Source organism: Eurypyga helias, unplaced genomic scaffold (assembly GCF_000690775.1).
Source record: "Eurypyga helias isolate BGI_N326 unplaced genomic scaffold, ASM69077v1 scaffold13035, whole genome shotgun sequence".
Lineage (NCBI taxonomy): Eukaryota > Metazoa > Chordata > Aves > Eurypygiformes > Eurypygidae > Eurypyga > Eurypyga helias.
Window position 1 is genome coordinate 27,428 of NW_010252158.1, and position 24,612 is coordinate 52,039.

The 24,612-nt window shown below is 34.8% G+C and overlaps 1 protein-coding gene across 1 annotated transcript in view; it reads right to left on the bottom strand.

Annotated features, from left to right (window-relative positions):
- Positions 1-24,612, bottom strand: part of LOC104505685 (protein fantom-like) — a gene marked incomplete at its 3' end in the record, with an annotated part of 57,024 nt that overhangs the window by 26,894 nt on the left and 5,518 nt on the right. Inside the window, 10 exon segments of the mRNA XM_010152272.1 lie at positions 818-935; positions 1,577-1,756; positions 2,979-3,029; positions 3,261-3,367; positions 7,745-7,884; positions 11,562-11,635; positions 12,100-12,246; positions 14,929-15,034; positions 21,373-21,516; positions 23,649-23,748. Coding sequence (XP_010150574.1) covers positions 818-935; positions 1,577-1,756; positions 2,979-3,029; positions 3,261-3,367; positions 7,745-7,884; positions 11,562-11,635; positions 12,100-12,246; positions 14,929-15,034; positions 21,373-21,516; positions 23,649-23,748 — 1,167 coding nt within the window.

A 24,612-nucleotide genomic window follows, 5' to 3' on the forward strand; every position in this document is an offset into this window, starting at 1 on the left:
ACAATTAATAACAGATTACAAGGGAGTTAACAAGCAAAAATTCAGAAGACTTAGAAAATGATCAAATTAGGGTCACTATGCAAATGTAGCAGAGACTTAAGATACATATTTTCCTAGCGCTGAACTAAATTTGCCAAGGAAAGAAAATAGAGCTGACTTTTAACCTCTGTTGTATCTTGAGTGGATAAAACAATCAGCAAAGACCTTTACAATTTGCCTGGCCTCACAGATAGTAAATGGTGAACAAACCGAAAAACATGCTTACAGAACTAGGACATAAATCGTCATGCAGACCTTTAGTCCAGGGGACACAACTTGGAGACAAAACATCAAAACTGTTAGGACATTGGGGTTTGTAAGGTATCCTGTTTCAGGCTTCCTATGCACCTTTTACATGCTGAAACCATTAAACCAGCATTTTAAACTCATCATATTGAAATTAATCCACTGTTATATTCTACTTTATGGGACTTTGGGATTTTCAGGAACACATGAAATGATTATGTAATGATAGGATACCAAAATAAAGGGTTGACTATAAACGTACAATTTATATTTAAAAATTAAAAAAAAAAAAATCTAAGTTGGGTAGTTTTGTTCTTATTCCACAATAGCTGCAGCACAAACTGCTTCATTGAATTTTGCTTGATTAGTAACTTTAAGTCAATGAAACAGCACCCAGATAATTTTCCATGCAGGAACTGACCTTTCTATTAGCTTTAGGAATGCAAAAGAGCTTCAACTAAAGAATGAGTTTACAACAATAATTTGCAAGAGAGAAAATATAAGGAAAAAAAACCCCACACTTTAAAGATACCTTCTAGTTTTCTGATGCGTGCAGCTCTAATATCAAGAAGATGGACATACTGTTCCAGTCTTAACTCATAGTCTTTCTGCAGACATTCCATCTTTCGTGTCACTGCTTCTACTTCGGTCTGAAACAAATGTGCATGTAAAAAGGACTTTTGAGCCTTACCTGCACTGATGCTGCAAGTACTTTTGGCTACAGATTAAAATACAGTTAGATTTCAGGAAAGATCATTTTGAGTACACAAAAACAGCAGCAATTTTTAATTCAGCAATCAGTTTGAATTGCAGTAAAATATAAAATCATTTAGAAAACCAGACTAGCTATTCCTGCAGGACAATATTCCTAATAGTTTCTTTAATATTTTCATTATTTTAAACTAAGAATAATTTAATGAAAAGTCAAAAGATGATCTGCAGTAATCCACTATAAGAGAGTAAAAGCTGAGTGTTGTGGAGAAGGAAGCTTATTTGATAAGTACACTTACTATTTTTCCTGTGAGTACCTGATAAGAGCTCAGAGATAATCCCAAGAAGCCGTGGTTTGAGGGCTCTGATCAAGGTGAATTAAAAGGCTGTAGTTATAGTCATTTGGATCTCATGCTTTTTAAACAATACTTTCAACAACAGCAAACCTCTTTCTTAGATTACTTACGAACAGACCACTTTTGTTGCTGAATTTGCAAGCCTTAATTCTGACAAGTTCCAGTGCTATGAATGTTGAAATGTTGTTATCAGGCTATTTGCCACTGGGAGCAGAGTTTGGTACCTGGTAATCTTTGTTAATTTGGTGCTGTACAATTAACATATTCCTTGTCTTCTCAAGTTCTCGCACTGTTTCTGCATGTGTTAATTGCAGCTCTTGCAGGGATTTTTCTAAATCTTTATGGATATCATAATCTACTTTTTCCAAAACCAGAAGGTGCCCATTCTTCTGCTCGTTTTGAACCTGGAGCAAATTTGAAAAATTATTAGAAAACACTTTGCAAAATATTTGGATGTATTTGTTCCTGGTGAAATGCAACACTGGGATTTAATTTTGGAACAAGAATAAGACAGACACTAAGCATAGCTTTGTAAATTTTGAGCATGTGGTAACACAAAAAATAGAAATGAGACAGAGCAGTATCAGGACTGATACTAACCTCGTGATTATCAGGAACCAATTGAAATGTATGAGATACTTGGAAACAACCACTCCTGTCTATCCAATGAAAATAAAACCCCTAATATATTTCCCTTTAATATAATTAATAATCCTGCTTCAGTAAATGTACAAAACTCGAATTATTATTCTTAAGTCTAAACTGCTTTTGTTACTAAGACTGGGGTTTTAATTTTCTATTAGGTTTTTGGGTTTGGTGCTTTATTTTGCTTTCTTTTTTCCATGCTCGTTATAGAATTATCATTTGCATTTCAGTAGCAGAAAAAGATTCTATTTACAGTAAACACTCCCTCAAAACAATAAAATATAAGTCACTGGAACAGTGGAAACAATGCAAACAATTTTTTTTTTTTTTTACTAATTTATTCCTCCCACTCCCACTTCATTTACAATTTTGCTGTAAACAATAAAATGGCAACTTTAGTGCAAGAGAAAAAGTTGAACATTTTCTGGGTATTTTTGTTTTTCTGTTTTTATAAACAAGGAGAAGTTGCTAAGCACTGCTGTATCACATTTTACAACTTCCACACAATATATACTTCCATAAATCACAGAATTAATAAACAAAAATGTTTTTCAATAAACACTACAGGAAGAATGAAATGGCGTGGTAAGTAATTTGAGAAAAAGTAAGTTTTTTAGGAAAATACTTGTGAATCTGGTTTAATTAATTTTTGATGTTGCACTGAATTATCTTCATAACTCTAGATTTAACCCTGGCAATTTTTAAATCTGCTCTTCTGCTTCACTGTAACCGAAAAATGACAAAAGCACACATACGAGCTTGAAGCATTAACTACTAAAAGATACACAAATAATTCAGCCCCTGAAAATCCCACGCATTGTGTAGAAAATACGTAATGGTCAACCAGGGGGTTAAGAAAACATAACAAACCAAACAAAACAAAGAGGCAAAATATATGGAACGATAGATCGGTTTGGGTTGGAAGTGGCCTTAAATATCACCCAGTTCCCTCCTGCCATATGCTTATTCTTTGTAATTTACCTTTCTAAGCAAGGGGTCTTCTCTGAGCTCTGTCACGTCAGTATCATTTTCCTGAAACAGAAATATTTAATGTAAAGGTGTTACCAGATGTGAATGAATATTGGAGAAATGCACTCAGCAGAACAAGATGCATTCTCACTAGACAGGACATTTTGCTTGATAATATGAATAGAGAACACTGTTCTATTTCTGTATTCTTTTACTTTCAAGAAGTATTTGCACTATGTGTAAAACAATGAATGGGGTGTTTTTGCTCATATTCTGAAGAGAAATAGCATTCACCTTGGTCAAAACATTCATGTGATTTTTCATTTCATCTAGCTGTTGCTTATATTCCAGGCAGCGTAACTGCAGGTCTTTGTTCTCTTGCATCAGCTTTTCATTTTGGTCTTAACATAGAAAAAGAAAAAAATATTCTACTTAATTCAACATAATTATAAAAATAATAAACTTGCTTTTTTACATTGTTACACATGAATATTTCATACTAAAATTAGAAACCAATTTATTTTTTATAAGTAGATCTTTGGTATTAACAAACAGAAAGAGAGGGATAGAAAACTACTCCTCTTAGATCTGGTATAGGTATATGGATTAAAAAAAAAGGCAAAATACCCTCACTTTCATTAGAAGAGGATCTACAGTGTGAAAAATCTACATTTTGTCTATTTCTAAGCAGAAAGATATGCCCAAGTACTGCTTTCTGTTTTGAGGGGTGGGAAGAAAGAGGGGAACTGTCAATCTGAATCAATAAACCCCATTAACTTATCAGTAGAAGGTTACACAGATGTTACATAGATACTAATACGTAGCTACACCTACAATGATTTCTCACCAAGATATGAGAAAAGAACTTAAGGATTAGGCAAAATAATTTAGGTGTAAGAACATATATGTTGTCACATGGGAAAGTTTTAAGAGCAAGTTTTTCTCAAAACCATTGAGGTTCCTAAGGAACAAAAGTACTCTGTCACCTTCCCCCCCCAGCCAAACTCACTATTCTTATGGTAACAATGTTTTTTCTCCTTTCATTTCTTCCTGTGTTTTTTCAAAGTCGCAAAGTTATATTCTCATACCATGGACTCAAGTACTATGAATTCACACTTAAGGTCAGCACAACATAAAAGTTCACTGTCAACCTGATGTGCAAGCATTAGCCTTTGCAACTCCCATTTGCGCTCCTGGGAGTGGATCGGTAAAACATTACATACTCAGTTGAGAACACATTCTCCTGCTTTCAACAAAATAGTCCACAGTATCTTTTTTAATGCTGGAATGTTTTCTGATGACCCTCAGGGCACGATGCACAATGTAGCTATTTTTACAGAGTAGCTTTTCAGTTTAGAGGCTTAAACTCAGCAATGGGCCGCTAGTCGCAAGGGTTTCAAAACGTTTCAAAAATTTACATCAGGTTTAATTTTGCAGAGTTTCTATGTCAAATGACATCTTCACTAAAAGTGAATCATCTGTAATGCCAGTGCTTCTATACACAGTAGCTCGACTGACACATGTGTTGGGACTCCGCAAGAGTCACTTTCAAGTCAAACACATAATTACTAGTAAGGTTTTAAAGTCGCAAGGGTTTCAAAACGTTTCAAAAATTTACATCAGGTTTAATTTTGCAGAGTTTCTATGTCAAATGACATCTTCACTAAAAGTGAATCATCTGTAATGCCAGTGCTTCTATACACAGTAGCTCGACTGACACATGTGTTGGGACTCCGCAAGAGTCACTTTCAAGTCAAACACATAATTACTAGTAAGGTTTTAATTCTCTGCAGTAATGACGAAAATGTAATGCAGTTGTGCAATTGAGAAGAAAATATAATTAGAAACACTAAGGGCTAAAAGTTAGAAAGCAAATAATAAAACAATTACAGTAAGATTGTGAATGGGCAGTGAAGGAAGGCTTTCATGAAAAATGGTGAAACACTTAGGAGCAATTGAGTCTTCCACAGAGAAAAAGGGCCCCTTCATGCTGATGTAAAAATTAACTGAGATCTGAACTGGCACTTTTTCAAGGGATAAGGAGACAAGATATCCCTCCTCAAGTACTTATACTTCATTTTCACAAGTTTTCTGACAAGAGCAGCAAGCTCATTCCATCCACCCTTCTTCTAACACGGACCCCAGTGAAGTGTTTGGACAGGTCCATAATCTTCATTCACACTTGCTGCTTAAAAAGGTAACTTCAAAACGGCAAATGGTATATCGAAAGGAAACTGGCTTTTATTCAAACTGAGGCAATTTCAACACCCTGGTGAACCAATAACACAGCTCCATCTACCTGTCCATGTTGTCTCTTAAGATCCTCAAGGGGCTCAGTTTCTATGATCCCAACCGAAGACAAAAAATGGGAGACATGCAGGAAAAGAGGCAGGGGGAAAGGGATACTTCCACACCAGCCTTTAGGGAACAGAAGTGACAGGGTCATCCTGCCATTCAGTTTTCCCATCGAACTACACTATTTTTCCAACAGGAGCCACTCCAACTCTCTATTGGTTGTTTCCACCTGTAATACCATGAGCACTGATCGGAATACACTTGGATCAGGGTTGGTGCTGGCTGCTTAGTTTGCTTCCCCTAATTCAACCCAAAAGCTGCAACTGAAGAGGAAGAAGGGGGGAGAAGAGGCAATTCTCACACTGTGACTACATCCCACAAGAGCACAGCATCACAACAATATCAGGGTTTTTAGTAGCAAGGCTGTGACAGTAACAGCACAAGAAAGAGGAGAAAACACTGCCCTGGAGGCTCAAGAAAACACCTCCACAACAGCTTGCATGAAAGGCTACAGAGCCATGAGTGGAAGCAAACTACCAAGTTGTGGACAGCCCTCTGTGTTGATAAAGGCCTTGTAAGATAGCTAAGGGACTGCGTAACAGTACTCATTCTCAGCTGGAATCAAAATAGATACTGTGCCAATATACGCAATCCCATTGTAAATCAGAATTCAAACTTGCCCAGGTGACTTCAACGTTAAACATTGATACATATTTGCAAAACATGAACATATTCAGAATCTTAATCAGCAAAAGCCTCCACATTAGTTCACCTCCTACATAAATCCACAGGAAGAGTTCTTCTACACCAACCAGTACCAACCAGGTAGCAGGGAAGAAGTAAAAACCATGACTGTCTTGCCTTGTAAACAAAAAATATATGCTTCCAAGACAACTGAGGCCTATTTTGCTTAATATCCCATAATCTAACTACCATCATGTACAACAGTATCTATCCTCACCCTCTTCCTTGCCAAACCCACTATTTTAGGTCCAATTTATGGCAACAGGATTGCCTTGATTCCTAGCCCATGGAATAAAACTGGAATTGCATTTATGCTGATTTTTTTTCGTTAGTTTTATGGACAGTAGAACAGTTTTTGTGCTGAACGTAAAGAAGGGATGTGCAACAAAGGCAGATACACAATACTCTGACGTATGTGATTAAACAACTTACGCTGCCTAAGTTGTTTAATCAAATCCTTGAATACATAGACCTTGAAGGGTATTGCAATATCTACTCAAGCTGCAGCAAGTTCAAATCAACAAAGCTGAAAGTGTAGTAACCTGGTGACTAGTCCAAGAGCACAACAAGCTGTTAAGTACCAATCTGGGGAAGGGGTGGTAAAGACCTGCCCCTTAAACATAAGGCCAACAGGAAGGATAGGAGATGGCAGGCGTTGCCTGGTTTTCCACATTCAACCTCATCAAATAATAGTATGGCCTATAACATTTTCGTGCCTTTATTACCACTTTAAATTTTGCATTGCATGATCAAACTGTCATTAACAACTGTCTGTAACTGTCAATAGGTCATAACATCATATTATTGTAGCCTAAGGCATCTTACTTATTTTAGTACCACTAAAGGCTGATTTTTCAAACACTTGCTGCAGTCAGGTAAGAAGTTTAAAAATTTCATCTCGTATTTGAATTGGTGGAGCTACTCAGAATCTTAATGGTAAGTACGTGCTTAACTTGAGCCATAATCATAAGAATTCTTCACAAGTTGGCCCACTTTATTCCATTTGATTTGTTCACAAAAATATACTTTTTAAAAAACAAACATTCAAAGAATCAACTCTAAAATATTATTTTACTTCCTGCTTGTGCTCTTGTTTTGTAAACTTTATGTTGCTACAGTATATGACAGTCTTGAGGTAAAAAAAGAAAAAAATTGCAGAGTTTTAATAAAGATTCCCTCAGAAGTTGTCCCACAGCATGGGAAAAACCCAAGAAATAATCTGTTCAGTAGATTAAAAGAAAACAGTATTATTGCAAATGTACATATCTGTAAATAAAAATCAGTGTACACTGAAAAAAATTTAAAATTCTGAATTCAAAAGCACTGAAAGACAATTAGCCACTTTCAAGGGTTTATATAGATTTCATTTAACTTTGTGCAGTAAACAGAATTAAATAGCGGTTTATAATTTGAGAGGGACTGTCAGATTGTTCTCTTTTCTGTAAGAATTTTCAATGTAAAGGAGAGGAAAAATACAGAATAAAGAGTAAATATTAGCCCAACAGGTGAAGAATGAAGGCAGCTGGAGTTATATGATCCTCATTCAGCACGTAACCTATATTGGGTCAATTTTAGTATGTAATAGCTAGTCACAGCTGAAGAGTATTGTTCAGATGTACACTTAAAAGGCAGCTCTGAAATCACCAACAACAGAAACTACACTTTTCTGGGCAATACACCTGAAATTCACACAGAAAAACCTCACATCATGAGAAATTACAGTTATTTCATATATCTACCTCTTTCTACTTTGATCTTCTCAAGGAGTTCATTTTTGTCTGCTAAACCAGATTCGATAGCATCCTCTAGTTTAGCAATTTGCAGTTTCAGTTGCTGTTCCTTTAATATCCATTGCTGTTCATCGGTCATACTGGAGACACTGCAATAAAACATGTGGCATGTGAAAAACTTTTAGAAATCAGCTTCAGCAGAAAATAATAAAGAGAAAAGCTTTTAGTGGCACAGAGACCACTGTCATCATGTCTTAGGAATTAAGCAAACATATGCTGGTCTGCTGCTGTTGAAACCAAGGCGCCTTTCTCAGGCTGCGGTTAAAAAACATGAAAGAGTCTGTGGGATGAGCAAAGGAACTGGCCTTATTTTAGAGCTCCAAAGTCAGAAAAGTTGGCAGCATGCAACATTTGTGGGACTAGGAAAGGAATTCAGATGCATATCCCAGAGTAATCCACAACGCGAAAAACTCAGCAACTGACAACTGACAAAACCATTCTTTCCGCACACAAAACCTCCTAATGTAGAGAACTGGGATCACCCACCTGATTGCTTTTAAATCTGTGAAACATGCAAAGCCTAAAGTCAGTTGCCCATTCAAAGAAACGTTGACCACAAAGTGACAACAGTTTTCTCATACTGTAAAACAATTCTGATACTGATTAAGAAGCACATATAAACTAATCTTCCTCCTACTTCAAGAAATAAAAACCAGAGCTGGGCAACGAAATTAGAATAACTATTTTGCCTGTAACACCTTATTTACTTGCAAACTACCAATCTGTGTGCAATAAGGGTTGCGTGGGCACCAAATCAGAACTGCTGAAACCACAATAAAACGTGTAGCTCAGATTGAAACAAAATTAAGTACATTATATAGTTTACAGTATAACTCCCAGTAGGTAAAAAGACAAAGCAACGCAATGTGCTTTCACAATGAGTACTATGGTCTTCATATTATTATTCAATACTTGCATTCTTATTAACTGGAAAAATGTCCATCCTAACCAATCATAATTCAGTTACGTATTCTGGGAAATCAGAAATTGGAGGGTTTTTTTGAGTCCATTTCTCAACTCTTCACTTTGGTGAAGCTCACCAGTTAAAAAGGTTATTTTTTACATATATATGTAAGTATAAAAAATATCTTCTGATATCTGTTTATCAGTAGATTTCTCCAAAAGATCTGTGTAACAAAAGCCTCAACCAAGAAAAAACATTAGGAGGAGAAGAAAGAAATATCACAGAAGGGACCGCCCACATAGCTGTCATAAACTGTACTTACTGGCTAAAAGAACTGCTGCTTTTGATGGCTATGACTACACAAAGAGGTTCTGAGTACATATAAGTGCATTTATATCTAATATAGCTGAAAAACAAACTTAACATTAAAGAAAAAAATTATAGGATGAATCATAGACACTATATGGCAAAAGCTTATATTCTTGATTTGTGATCTTCATAAAACCAGTTCTATCACCCTCTGTTTTTGCCTGCTACCAGCTGTCTCACCTATTCATACGGTTCTCTAGGCATACACCTTCTTAGAAGGTGATAGCCTGTCTTTCATAGCATGCACGAACTTAAGCAATGGTTCTAAGTCCTACAGTAACACATACTTCACTCTGCTATAATCCTGAAGATCATATGCAGGGAAATAATGTGCAGAACCCACAATCATTTCCATAATACTGCATAGGTAGAGAAGAGACAGTGTTCTGTAACTGCTTAGATTTAGCACTCTTCAAAGTTTGATTGGCTCCCATTAGGAAAGACTAACACTCTGCAATAAAAGATATCAAATTCCCTTAGTTTTCACACTTCTCAAAATGTTTTCAAGTTTTAATGACCACAATATGTAGTTATATGTTCATTTGTTATCTTTAGGTACAATTACTTCACACAAAGGTGTGGCTATTTCACTTTTTCAAAAGACTACGGTGGCAGAAAAATATATATGACAGCAATTCAGAATTTACATGCTTACATAAAGAAGAGTTTAAAAGGCCTATAAAGCTAATGTTTATGTCAGTTTGAATTGAGTCCACTCCTGTTGCTTTCATCCTTTGAATTTGAAGATTACTTTGACTTGAATTCATGTGGAATTTCTTTCACATTAACTTCACTGCAGTTGGAGCCATCTGGGTAACTATAAATGGTCAACCACATCTGGCACTGTTTGCTTTGGAGTGAGTTTAGGCAACGCTAGATTTGCATTACAAGGTCATAGGAAAACTATTCCTTCAAACCTTTTATCCAAACGAATTGTTTTATTGGATACTGACTACATAATAAGAGTCAACTGACAAATTCATACTTGTTCTTTGCAAATTTTTCAGATCCAGTTGTGCAGTTCTGGCTTTGGCAAAACTCCCATCAAGTTCAAGTGAATTTTAAAAAAAAAATCATTAGCAAAGAATGGGTTAACACCTCTTTTCCTCCATTGTACAAAAAAAAAAAAAAAAATTATGTGGCACCTGAGGACAGTGGCTTATTCCCTGCTACCAACAGGTAAGCTGTTGCATTGTTCTAATGGACAACAAAAGCAGCTGGTTTCAGTTATACTGAAATTATCCATTTCTCTTTCTAATTTCTTGCTACCTACATAGTAACATGGAATGATGAAACACGAATCAAAGTTTAAATGGGAGTTTATGAAAAGACAGTACATTTTAGGGAAAAGCAAAGCCATATTGTAGGTCACTAGATTATGAGAACAACATATTGTGATTATACAACTGGTACCTCTCTTTTAAATAAATGTTTTAAGCTATTTGTACTCACAGTTTTTTACTCCTATAATTTTTTATTTCACTGTATCAAGTGAAAGAAGTACAATAAATATTGTACAAATACTATAAACAACATTTGACATCCCTCACCCTTGTGTTTACTCATTGGTATATTTAATGACAGACATCACACTGACCAACCAACGAAACTTCAGGAGGATAAATAATTTTGTTGTGAGAAAAAGCTTCAAGAATTTTACCTATTTTCTGAGGCAATTATTAGCCCTAGGAAATTCCTCTTGTCTTCAAACCCTCTTCAGTGCAAAAGACCACATGGTTTCACAATAAAAGAAAAGTTTATTTGAAGGTCATTTTTTCCTTTAATATGCTTGTGTCAACTGACTATAATTACTTCTTCTCCGTACCAGAGAATTTCTGATTCATATCTGGCAATGTATTTTCATTTGCATTGTAAGTACTCCTGATACAATTCATACAACTTATTATGTATAATACATTTGTCGAAATTTACATGAGCCGATAGAAAGACTTCAAACAAAACCAGTAGAGGTGAAATGGTAGCTATTACCGAAATGTAACATCCACCCCTCAAAAATAAACACTGGCCAAGCTGCCAAATATCAGGCTTTATATAGGTCCATGGAGAAGTGCTGGAAGACCTTGTACAAGAAGTTCAAACACCACTTTTCCCCAAATAAAGCAAAATCAAACCCAAGGAACATGTCTACCTAGATGTATTCTTCTTTCACAAAAAACTCTTTAAAAAAACCAGTTATGAGAAATTAAAATAAGAACTTTTTGCATTGGTGTTTAAAATTAAGTGACTGCTACTTACTTTTTAATTTGAATTTTAAGAGTAGTAATCACTATTTTAAGAATATTGGAACAAATATAGAATCTGTCCTGTTTCAACAGAGCCAATTAAATACAGACAGAACACCAGTAGCATGATTATATTTACACATGTGCACAAACACACAATATGCATATGCACATTCAAGCACACAGTATATGAAGATCTATTGAACAGGGCAGGAATCAAGTTTTTTTACATACAGAAGCCGTAACATACCTGTTATACAGCTTATCATAGTTTTCCTTCAGGATTTCCTTCTCTTTTTCTAGATCATTTATTCTTTCCTGTAACTAAAATGAAGGATGCTTACTGTGATTTGAACTGCTGAAGAAGATGTAATAGAGCCCTGTACTGTAATTAAATCAGGTTGAAATAATAATAATAATAATAAACTAGCAATATGTGATCAATAACTCAAGTATTATGATTTTTCTCTGGTTAACAAACCACTTGTTTAGTATCAGAACTGACATGAAATCCTATGCTTTAACCTCAAATATTGTCCAAACACTGGTGCAGTGATTATGTGGCATAGAGACCAGGTATGGATCATGGTTCTAAGAAATGCAAGCAGCAGCTACAGGAGGGTTTTTTTTTTTAATGGGACAAAAGTACATATATTACCACATCAGTCTAAGTGTGTTGCAAAGGTCTATTTACAGCTCCGCAATTAGCAGGTATCCCATCAGTAACTTTTCCCTTATCTATGAGTACTACCTAAACCAGATTCTAGCTCTCATGAACACAATCTCACCTCCTCTGTCCTTTGGTTTGGAATAGTCACCGATTGCATTTGTTTTTCAAGATGGAAGCACTTTAACTGCTCCTCTTTAAGCTGTAGGTTCAGTTCACCAATGTTTGCTATTAAAGCATCATGGCTCGTCTTCAGGTTCCTTTGGACCTATGAAAAGGAAGGAAAAAAAAAAACAGGGGAAGGGAGGGAAATCACAATTACTGGAATGTCACAGCACCCTGCATGTTCAACCTATAGCCTCTCATGGCAGTATTTAATAGATCTTCTCAATGTGGTCAACAGGAGACACTCTTGAACTGAGTAACTGAAAGCAACTTTCATTGCACGTGGCTGGGAGAAGGTGGCATTCTTGTTCCTTTCATGAACATTAAACCCTCAGTTCAGTCATGATGAAAACAACCAAGAAATACATCTGTAAAGCAATTAAAAAATTTTGCTGTGGTTACAGCGGTTAGACATGCTGACCAAAAACACTGCAGTAGCAAGCAAAAATGAATGTTGACCACAGTTACGTTAATCACTGAACTTTCCACAGCTCTGTTAACCCTTAATTGTAGATATATAATTGTTTCATAATCCTAATGCACACAGTTCTGTTTCCCTGCTACCAATAATTTAACGAGAGACTTAGGATTTCTTTTACATTTTAATTTACTTCAATGGAGTTTATTAAGGCACATTTAACCAATTTTAATATTAAATGGAGGATGCTGATAGAACCGCTATTTCCAGAATAATAGTTAATATTATACTCTGTACATTCCACAATGTTTTAATAAAGCCTCATTCATTAAGAATTTCAGTGTAAATCACGTTCAAAGTATGAAGAAACGAAATAGCCCAAAAGCTGTTTAATAAAATAATTGTATGAAAATTTATGTCAAATACATACAGGAGTATAGGTCATGTTTCCTAATTGCAGACAGAAAAAAGTTAGCTTCTTGTTTCCCATATAGTCTTCCTAAAAGTAGTTAAATGGAGAATCCTCAGTTACAGTTGTGAAATCATTGTACCAATTGTTCAGGGGAAGAATTAATTCCCTATAATATTTTAAATTGTAGTTGCACAGGTTGGCATATTTCATATTACAAACCATCAAATCCTGAATGTTAAGTCTGCAATTAAAGCAAATAAATATACCAATGGGATCAAATACATAATTCAAACAGTTTCAGTGTCCTTTTTTCTTCTGAGTAGATTGCACAATTCCTTCATTCAACAAACTACATTCAAATTCTTTATCAACAAAACTGTCCTTAAGTGTTTGGTAGCAACCTCAATTTCAGTATCATTAGATGGAGCAGGATTACAGGCTCTTTTCACTCTGTGGTTCCACATTTTGGGCTGACTCAAGTTCAAGGATGAACATGGAGGAATTATATGGGTTTCAATTGGTAGAAACTGAGAGTAAATGATAATTAACTCAATAGTCATAAAAATCATCAAGATAAACATAAAAACCCAAATCAAAACAAATCTTGCTCTGTTGATAAACACTTTACATGCCATCTACACCATAAATCTTGGATTTTACAGTTATTCACATTTAGAAGACATGTTTCAAACACTCAAATGATTGGAAATGGGAAAACCATTGTTTCCATTATCTTGGAGGGGAAAAAAAAAAAAAAAAGAGAGAGAAAACACACTCATCTTTTTCAAAAATGCAGCTTTCACTGACTGTTAGAAACAATGTCTTCAAATATCAGTTTGAATCCTAGGCATGTGTTTCTATTCAGCTGCTGCCAAGACAGAGGCATAAGTATTTGACGTTTGCTGTAAATTACCAAGAAGTCCCATATGATTTAAAATGGAACAGTTTACTTATTGCTTTCAATTAAAGAACACATAAGGCCACGTGAAACCCGTCTCCCCTAGAATTTACATTCTACGTAGTTCACCCTGTACAAGTAAAATTTGAGCTACTAGCAGAAGAGCTGCTTTGGCAGAGAAGATAAAGGTATTACACTGAGGTGGGAGAGGGAAGCAAAGCAAAGCAAAACTTAGAATGAAAAAATAAAACCACAGAAAAAAGGAAGAGAACAAAAACTCTAATGGCACGCATGTTAATTTAGCATCTTAAAATAACAAGATGCAGGCCACAGTAAGAGCTTACAGGGTATCTAGTGATTCCACCTCATAAAGCTCTATTGCATGCAGGATTCTTACTCACAGGAACTCTACTGTTTGTAGGCTTTTACCATACTATCACTGCATACACACGTGGCTCTCCAGGTATATATGGGAAGAAGCAGAAAAATGCTGTATAAATGAAACCTATACAGAATCTGCCATGCAGTAGCACATTCTGGTGATATTTTCATAAAACTGCTCTTTTTACACCGAAAATCTGTTACTTCGAGTAGCCTTCTACAATAGTTTCCATGAACTTAGGAACACAAGTCCTAATGTCAGAACTCTAAACAGCTACCTCCCCAACTTTATCAAAGACTGATAAAGTGGGGTTGGGGTGGGGGGGTGTGTCTGGTACCCCTTCTTTAGTAAGTCAGTACCTTTAAGTCAAAGCTTTCTTTTTAAATGGCCAGGAATCTCTTTAGATAGCCAGACAACTCAGGTCATTCCCCACAATCTCCCTGGGATGGCTTTGCAGAGAAGACCTTTATGACCTACCAGACTCTTCAGAAGGAAAAATAAAATAAAGACTAAAATGCACTACATTTTTGGAGTAACCTGGGTGCAATGTATTATGTGGTTCATTTTCATGTACTCAGCATTGACTCAGAATCAAGAACTGTGTATATTTATTTTCCATTTGCGCATGCTTATGTGACAAGAGTAAAGGAATGTTACTGACCAAATTGCAATTACCTCTTGAAGCTGGAAGAGTCTTCTTTCCGCTGCTGAAATGGCATTGTTTTTCTCAGCCAGCTGTTTATGCATCTTGATCATTTCCACATTGTCCCGAATGTTCAGCCTTCAAAAATGTATTGAAAAAAAATGCACCATGAGCTTAGATACAAAATGAATTAACCAATTATTTTTGTCTTGAAAAGTTGAAATCCTTTGCAAATCAGCCTTCTGCAACACACTTGGGAAAAGATTTAATGTGTAATACCCATATTAATTTCTTCCTCTATAATCCACATGACAGAAATTAGGTAAATAAACATTCTACCCCACAATGATACAGCAGCTTCAACCCAAACAATAAACAAACCCCTTTGTTTATTGTATCAAACGATATATGACAGGAAGAGAAAACAATCCTAAGAGAATACTTGTTTTTCATTCACTGCTTTTCTACCCTCCAAAGTATTTGCTGCCAGTAGATTACCATTTTATGGAGTTTCTTTTTAATTTTAACCTACCAAGTACTGCTAAGAAAAAGTGATCTAGCAATTTATACTACAACAGCTTAAGGTTGGCATTCAAACAAGCAGCAGGTGTGACATTAAAAAAAAAAAAAAAAAAAATCACTTAATATCCATGCAGATGCACTGTATTTTTACAGTTCTAAGACTAATTTGAGAACATACTGGTTAACAGAAAGGATATTTAAAATAATTCACAGTTTCAATAAATATTTATTTCTGATGTTTTCCCTTACTTCAAGCAGTGAAACTTAACCCCATTATTTTCACAGCTTCTTCAAGTACAGAAACAGAAACCAATTCTGATTTGTATTCAATTAAAATATGACAAAATCCAAATAAATCTTTAGCATTTGAAAAGGTAATTTCTCTTCCAATATTTATCTATTTTAGACATATTGGAGGAATTGTCACCATGCCATGCTGGAGCAAGAAAATGGACTACAAAGCTTACACATCTGTAAACCAGCTGAGTACGTGAAGTATTTTACTTTTATTCTGTAAAATATCAAAGCCTATTATGTTTTGGCATTGCCCAGTCAATTATCCTTACACAGAAGATAAACACACTCACAAACCTGAAATCTGTCACAAGAAACAGCTCTAACGCAATGCTAAACCTATCGTGTCTAAAACATGTTATCTACATAAATTAAAGTTGTGGTGACCATAGACAGCAGCACTGTCTCGTGCTAGCCATTTAAAAGCTAATGTAGTGGCACATTTTTATTGATCTTGTTCCACACATCAAACAAAAGGCTCTGATGCCTTCAAAGGCCTTTTCTTTTTCTTTTTTTTTTTATGCAGGGGGCTTTTTTTTTTCCTTTTTTCTTTTTAAGTAGAAAAAGGAGCAGATGATAGTGAAATTTATGATGTACAGATGTAAACTCTATGGCTCCTGACAATCAACATTAACTATTTTTTCAACAGTGAATGAAACAGTATTTGATTTAAACAAGTTTGAGGTACTGGTATTATGAAGTAAATTATTCAAATTCAGAAGTGAAAAATTACTTTTTATTGGGATTATTTCAATTTTTACAATTTTAAAAGTATTTATTTCATGACATTTCTAGCTACAGAAAGCATGTGCCATTAATTTCTTATTAGTGCATTGCATCAATCACCATCTCAGCTCTCATTATAGACTAGAGCAACAAATTTATTTCTCTACAGTACTCCTACAATATTTTATTTCCTTAAATAAAGCATATCTAGGCAACGTCCAATGCATCTAGGTACATGACAAGGAGCTTGCTGTTGAAGAACAAAATCGTCTCAGATTTCATGGGGAAGGCAAAGTAAACTAATTTTTCTATAAATGAAATCACAAAACAGTAGAATAGAATAGACATTGATTATCTACACAGCTTTCTCCCTCCCAGGTAGTTGATGTATTCTGCTCTCACATCATCTGCCCAGGCATTCCGATATAACTTAAATATAGGGGTTATATACAGTTTTTATATAAAACTCAATACTACATTTTACTTACATAGAGAATATTTTGCTCAAAAATAATATATAAAGTTGTACTAAGATAGCTCATTCCATATATTCTCTATTGGTAGAAAAAGCCAAAAATTCTGCCACAGAAAGACATGGAGGTAGACCTGAAGCAGAAGTCAGAAAAAGAACTAACACCCCTTTTGAGGCAGCAACTTGAATTACAGGCATACTGATTTAGCTGTAGCACACCTTCTCCCACAAGTGCAGAAATAAAGAGGATGAACTCTATCCTTCCAGTCTAAACCTCATCTTAAAGATGGATGAAAAAGCCTGAATCTGGAAATGAAGCTAGGAGAAAGTGACTAAGGGTAGAAAACCCCTAAGAATTATGCTTGGGGTTAATGTTTGAAGTATACCAAAGATAATCTCTTTTTTCCAGAGCTCTTACCATTTGGATTAAGAACATATAGAGTGGGGTCCCAGTAACAGGCTGGGGACCAGCTGTGTGAGAATGGGGGGCTGACAACAACCTACATCAGAAGGAAATGATTGAAGAAAGGATCTTGACCTGCACTGTACAAATTTATGCCAGTAAATCCCAGATGGCTAAGCTAATAAAACTGAGGTCTAATTAAACCACATCCCTTGCATCTTGTCTTTACTTCCATATGAGCAGGACATGGATACAATACTGAGACTACTCTTGGAAAGTCCTGACTCTTGTATCAACTGGACCTGCGACTCCCCAACTTTCCCCATTCACATTCAGAACAAGAAAAACAAGCAAGTTAGAAAGCATCACCACCATACTTCTTAGGATTACTAACCCTCTGTCTGGCAAAATAAACAAAAGGTTTCTAGGCCAATAGCTCTCAATCACAAATGCATCAGTGGCCGAGATACATATATAGACTCCCAAGCAAAGACAAAGAATACATCAATTCACAGTACTCTTGTTATTTTACAAGGCCTAGGAAATAAGCATTAATACTACTACTTCTTAGGGATATAATTTGATATATATTATGTTCTTTACCTCTTCTTCCTTATAAGAGTTCACATATAAAGGGGAAAAAAAAACCCTTGACAATGTTTATTTTCTAGTAGCACCTTTATCATAGAATAAATCATAGAACCATAGAATGGTTTGGGTTGGAAGGGACCTTGAAGACCATCTAGTTCCACCCCTGCTGACATGGGCAAGGACACCTTCCACTAGACCAGGTTGTTCCAAGCCTCATCCAGCCTGGCCTTTATGTTCTAACTGATAGTATATTTGCAGTAAGCAAAACATTAATACCACATCAATAGCTCTAGCATCTAAGTTATCAAGATGATTTAAATACTAATATAAAATTCTGTATTTCTCTGCCTGCCTCAAGAGCTATCTACATATGAAAAAGTCATGATCTTTAGGGAGGAAAGAATTTAAAAATGAAAAATCAGATACGGAAATGCAAATATAAGGTGTTTTTTTAATACTAGACATGATTTAGCAAATTTGTTTACATGCTGTAGTCCCTCAAAACCCTTGAGATAATGCATTGTGACTAACATGTTCCACATATTAATCTAGGTCTGCAATGCTATAATGCAAACACAGAAGTCATGAGTGCCTCAGATATGACACTCCTGACCCAACATCCACACATTTAACAGGTCTAATGCCAAAGTCATGTTGCAGCAAAAAATGCCAAAAGAATTGACTGTCAAATGATCTTTTTCATTAAAAAAAAAAAAATTAAGCAAATCACAAAAAAACACCATAAACATGCAAAACCCAAGTACCTGTTTTACAGATGCATTTTGGGGTGTCTTTAAAAATGTTTCTGGAAAGTACGATGAGCAATTAAGTTATTTGAAGCTAGCTGCTTGCAAAATGCGATTGTTTTAACTTAATGATTTAAATTGTGCACTGTGTTATCATAGACAAAAATCCCTGAGGTTATTATGGCTTTGGCCATCTTTACATTAAACCTGGCCAAGCTAAACGCAGTTAGATTTTGTACTTTAAAAATGTGTTTAGTCTAATAACCCGTAGGCCAAGTTGCTACCTTAAGTTAGAATTAAGTTGGAATTATATATTCCTGAAACAATTCCCAAACAATTGCTAATGAAATACTGAAAAAACACATTTATTGCAGCTATAATTTTCTTGAGGGGTACACTGCATGTGAACTCAGCTGTGTTACACAGCATTTGTGCTGTTCTACAGAAACTGCAGTGAAGCTGCAAAGGTGGCTTTAAAATATAACTGGATTTCTTGTGGGTATAGGACCTCCCTCCCTCACCACTGATGGATCAATGATTTTAACCGTCGCTGCTTTACTACTTGGAAACTACAGTTATTTTAAATCACATGAATTTCTTAATCATGTAGCACAATAATGTTTTCCTAAAAGTTGATTTTCCTAAAGGCTGAACGTAACCTGATGTTGTTAACACCAGGCTGACGTGCTACAACATGAAGACTGGTGGAAGCACATTTATTATGTCCTTTTGGCACCATACAGTCCCTAAATAGTTTTAATGGATAAACTGTCTTTGGGTAGTAATGTAACTAGATGACAGCCAAGTGTATTTTCACAAAGCACAAGAAAAACCTGTCAATTGTACCAAAATTCAAAGACATAAACTACAAAGATGAAATAAGATGACCTTATGAGTCACTTAAATTCCCAATTTTTCCTCCAATACTCCAGTATTGACAGTTTCTTATCTGCTGATGCAAAGATGATGAAAAATAAGAATGATATGGATACTGTAAATCTATTTGTACAACCAAACATCCAACACAGACTGTTCTACACAGTAGTTACAATTCCAAGAAATATGTTTTATTTATTTTTTTCCACCTTTGGGGAAACTAAGCCATACAATCTCCTAGAGATAGTATGTATAGGTACCTCTGCTAACAGTTAAACCTGTAAAGAAGAGTATCCCCCTAAGTTCTGGCTTTGGTTCATTCAGCATAAAAATATATAACCAGCTTCAAATACATGAGGATTAACAGCCTCCCATAAAGTATTCTGGTGGCAAAATTACAGAACTCATACTATTCTGGATATGCACTAGTAGACATTTTGCCATTTCGTTCCCAGCGAAGCACAGTAATTCTTAAATACTTAACATATCTTTTATCTGGTTTCAAACAAGAAACAGACTATAAAGGAACTAATTCCAGAACTTCAAACATGAATTCTCAGATTGTAACTTAGATCAAGTATCATGGATTGTACACAAATAATTTGATAAACATAAATAAATAAATATCAGCACTATTTTTTTTTATAGTCTGACTTTATTCAAGGATTTTTTTAGCTGAATTTGAAGTGTATCTTTAAAATTTAAAAATTTCAGAGACATGGTAGCTGACATGGAATTTATAAGTTATGTTCAGTTTCTGACTGTTATACTTAAAGAACTGTGTTTACCTATAGAAAAATGAAGCACAGATTCTTTGAGATTTTTATCAGATTATTTTCAAATAAGGAAAAAAAAAATCTTTTAAATATTTTCCGATTTCAGTGTAGGCACAGACTGAGAAATTATTTATGAAAACAACTTCTTAAACCTATTTAAATTAAATAAAGGAAACTCTGAATAGGGGACACATGACTGAATAATTTAATAGCAAACATTATGATGTATTATTTATGAACCTCCACTAATGCACAAAAAAAATGGTCACACATAATAAGGGTGTCCCTGTCTTGAAAAGCAGATGAAGAACTGACCACACACTTCTCATCCCAGTAGAACTTTCACTGAAATCAAATGAGTGAGGAACACAGGATCGTGCCACATTAGATCCCAATACAATAGAAAGTAACAGGCTGAAATTGAAAACGTAAAGAGGAAAAATAGATGCAAAGTTATATAATTTTGCATTTATTCTTCCAAAAGTGAAAGAAAAAAAAAATGGAGAAAGAGAAGAGATTCAACTAATAGAGGCTCTCCTATGAAACACATTCTGCAAGCATGTCTGTCTGGCTCTGGTTCACTGCACAGCTATACCATATTCCTTCAAAAATTTGCTCTTCTACCTTACAGGGCCATTATTTTACTACTATTGGTAGGCTCCAAATTATCAGTGATTATTAATGAACATTAAACTATCCACTATGAACCTATATTTAACATTTTCTAAGAATTACACTAAAAAAAAAATAGTTGATTAAAATGTAATGAATTGAACTTCTAACATAATTGAATCAGCTGGAAATGAATACTCTAGAATAGTAATTATGAATCTCTTTGTTTATTTGTGAAAACACATAAGCACCTATTATTATAACAATCTCCTTGCTTACAATTATCCATAGCTATTCGGTAAAACATTTTATGTCTTAGTGTCACCAAGGGGGGGGGAAGAAAAAAAAAAAGCGCACGTATTTCTTAACAGAGCAATTAATTTTCACAGCTATGTATAAACATTATGCCTTAGCTCTTCTAGTGCTTCCACTATGGAGATTCCTGTTTTTCACACTACCTTTGGCTTGTCGTTTCTTGCTCTTTCAGCCGTGAGACAGACTCTGCAATTTCCTTTCCCTTCCTTCTTAGCTGACCCAGAAGTATCTTTCTCGCATGTTCCAGTTGCTCAATGCGTTCCCTCTGGGACTCAATCACACTCTCCCTGCAAGTACAAGCATCTTGTGTTCCAAAAACAGGTAAGTATTTAAAGAAAGGGGAAAAAAAAATACTCAAGAGAGCAAAAGTTTTAAAAGTGTTCAGCAAAATTTGTATTTCTTAATGACATGCAACACGAGAGTTTTAAGAGTTCAACTTACTATGAAAACAGAGATTACCACATGAAAAGATGTGAATAGTACAATAAATAGATAAAGAATTCTAACACATTATCAAACACCACACAAACAACATAATACTTTTTAAATAAATGTTTATGTGGACTTAATAATGTTTAGCAAAACCTAGCTGAAAACATTGTTTACAGTTTTATACTCCTTATTAAACATATCCCCCTCATAGTCCATTAATACCCCAAGAGTTTTCTGCAAAGGAAAACACCATTACCAGGATCAAAAGAATGAGAACTTCAATGGATGGAGCAGTGAGAGCAATTTTTAAGCTTTTATTCTGAGTTAGGTAACTTTATGCAAAAAAGAAAAACAGATGATGTGTCTTTAACAGTGGAATTTATCCAGTGAATGCAATTAAAAAAAAAGGTCTTAAACATTAGAGATCAGAGTCCAAATGTTTTTTAATAGGCCACAACTTCGCAATTTTGATTTTCTTGACAAGTTAATGTCAGATACCTTTTTCAATAATTTTTTTCCTAGTAAGCAACAATGTAAATTTTTTTCCATCCTAAAGGTTTTGATGTGTAAGCTACAGTTCTTCACTAGTTCATATACCTATTGTAGGCTTAAAAGTACCTTGAGTTTTTGGCCATGTGTTTGCTGTTGTACCCAAGTGCACCATTCTGAGCAACCGTGGTCATTTTTGTCACCTATGTGAGAACTGAAATCTCTGAAAAAAAACACTATTTGAACGTTTTCTGCACTCTAACACAATGTTTTTGATCAGTCTTCAGAGAAAAGCTATTGTGAACATCAAGATTCACAGCATTCTTAATGGACAGCTCTTATTTTCCTAATCTTCAAAAGCGATAGGTATAGGAGAAACAGCCCTTTCTAGGCCCATCACTATATCACTGATTTTAATCAGCAACAAAATTTAACTAGAAGCCTCTTTTTTTTTTTATGTTAACTGTTCAGCACGGGTTAAATTTACACAGGAAGCTAGAAAGAGTGCAATTTAAAAATCATTACATAATTTACATTTATTTATTAAAATCATTTATAAAAATATTACTGTAAAATTATTTCCTATGATCCCACTAAACCTTTGGTTTACAAAACTTCAAGCACAAAATACATAATTGCTCATTAATTCATGTATTTGTATACATAGCTTGCCCATTTATTGAAAAGTTGGCATTTATGGATATTGCAGTAAATAGGATTTAGGTAAATCATTATGGAAAGAGACACCCATACTGGAAGTAACTTTCAGAAAACTATGTGTCTAAAGAGCATAATAGGTTCTGACATACTCTGGGGAAGAAAAATGTTCTAATTATAAGCTCCGTATCTTTAAATTAGATATAAACCACCTTTTCTCCACCCTATATACCACCTCTCTGTTCTCATGCAGTCTCTGCATTAAGGATGTTATCAAGAGTTGCCTGAGCTTCAATTTCAATTAAAATGAGCAACTGAACTAACTTTCAAAATGAAGAAGTGAATCAAAATCACATTACATTACTATTCCATACTGCACTTTCTGCAACTTATTCATAAAATCTGACCACCTCTACAAATGAAGTTTAAGTGCGTCAGTGTAATGCACTCCATAGTGTCACCACTTGCATGGTTTGTTCTACATATTTTAGAGGTTATGTTAATAATAATTTTGCAGCTAAGATTCTCTCCTCTTTTCTCAGTTTCATCCAGTAGTAAGCTAGGCAGCAGTGCATCCTAGCAAAGAAAGGCTCACCACTGAAGATCAGTTTTAACTTTCAGCCAAATTTTATGCACCTACATTCTAAATTCCTGATCCTGTGTTTTCCTTAACATAAAACACTTCTACCTTGTTACCAGTGTTGCTGTTGTCAGATCCAACAACTTCACTTTATTTTCTTAAGTAAAAGCTTCTGAAAACATGGTTTTTTTCCCCTCTTCAAAAGATCCCACAAGTTTTAATAATTGTAATCACAAACATTAAGAAATACGAAAATCATACAAATTCTTTATTTCAGCCTCTGGATCTTCAAGCAGACTCTGTCCACATCTTGGGGGCATAAGGTTAGGTGATCCCACTTCTATATCCTGAAATCTCATTCCTGCAAACAAAGAAAAGATAAATTTTTTGTCATGCTGAATGAAAAAGCATTTAACAAAACAATCTCTATACAGTACAAACAATTACAGCTCCTATATAGATGCCATAAAAAGTATGTAACTTCACATTCACGTGGAAAAATAATCAGAGTATCTATAACACAGCTGCTGTAATAACTGAACTATGGCAATACAGCATGCACTGTTAAAGAGAAGTGTTAAAAACGTGTCTTGAAATGTTTTTCTTAGACTGTTTTACTTTTAAGCAGGAAGAACAGGGATGGTAACTTCAGAGAAGAACAGTATTGATATCAAATGGGAACATGGACTTGTAATCACTTTTTCTCTGATAGCATTTTCCATACAATATCACAAGTGTCATTTACCTAGACAAGCAATTACAGGACCAGTTTCAGCAGCAGTGCAAACAATTTCCTTATATTCTTTAGAAGTCCCTGGTGAAGAAAAGTCAGAAATTACTTAAGAATTGTTAGTTCAGGAGTAAAAGTAATTGTTTCTCCAAATCTTTCTGCTCCTTTTCTTTCTTCAGGAAGAAGAAAATTACGAAGTTTTGAGGTGGGACAAAACTATGCATTGAATTTCAAACACAGCATTAAGGCTGCCACTCCTCAGTTCCCAAAATTGAGTCATTTGGGTTCAGGGTATAACAACAACAGCAGGTTCACAAAAGGACTGAAAAAAAATTACCTCTTTTACATTTGTGTGAGTTAACTTCATTTATTTATATATTTTGTATTTTGATCTTTAAGTATTACTTTAAGGTATTGGTAATTGTGCTTTATACATATGTGTATATATATGCCTAGCTTATGTATTTTTTACTTATTTTTGTTCAAATCATGATA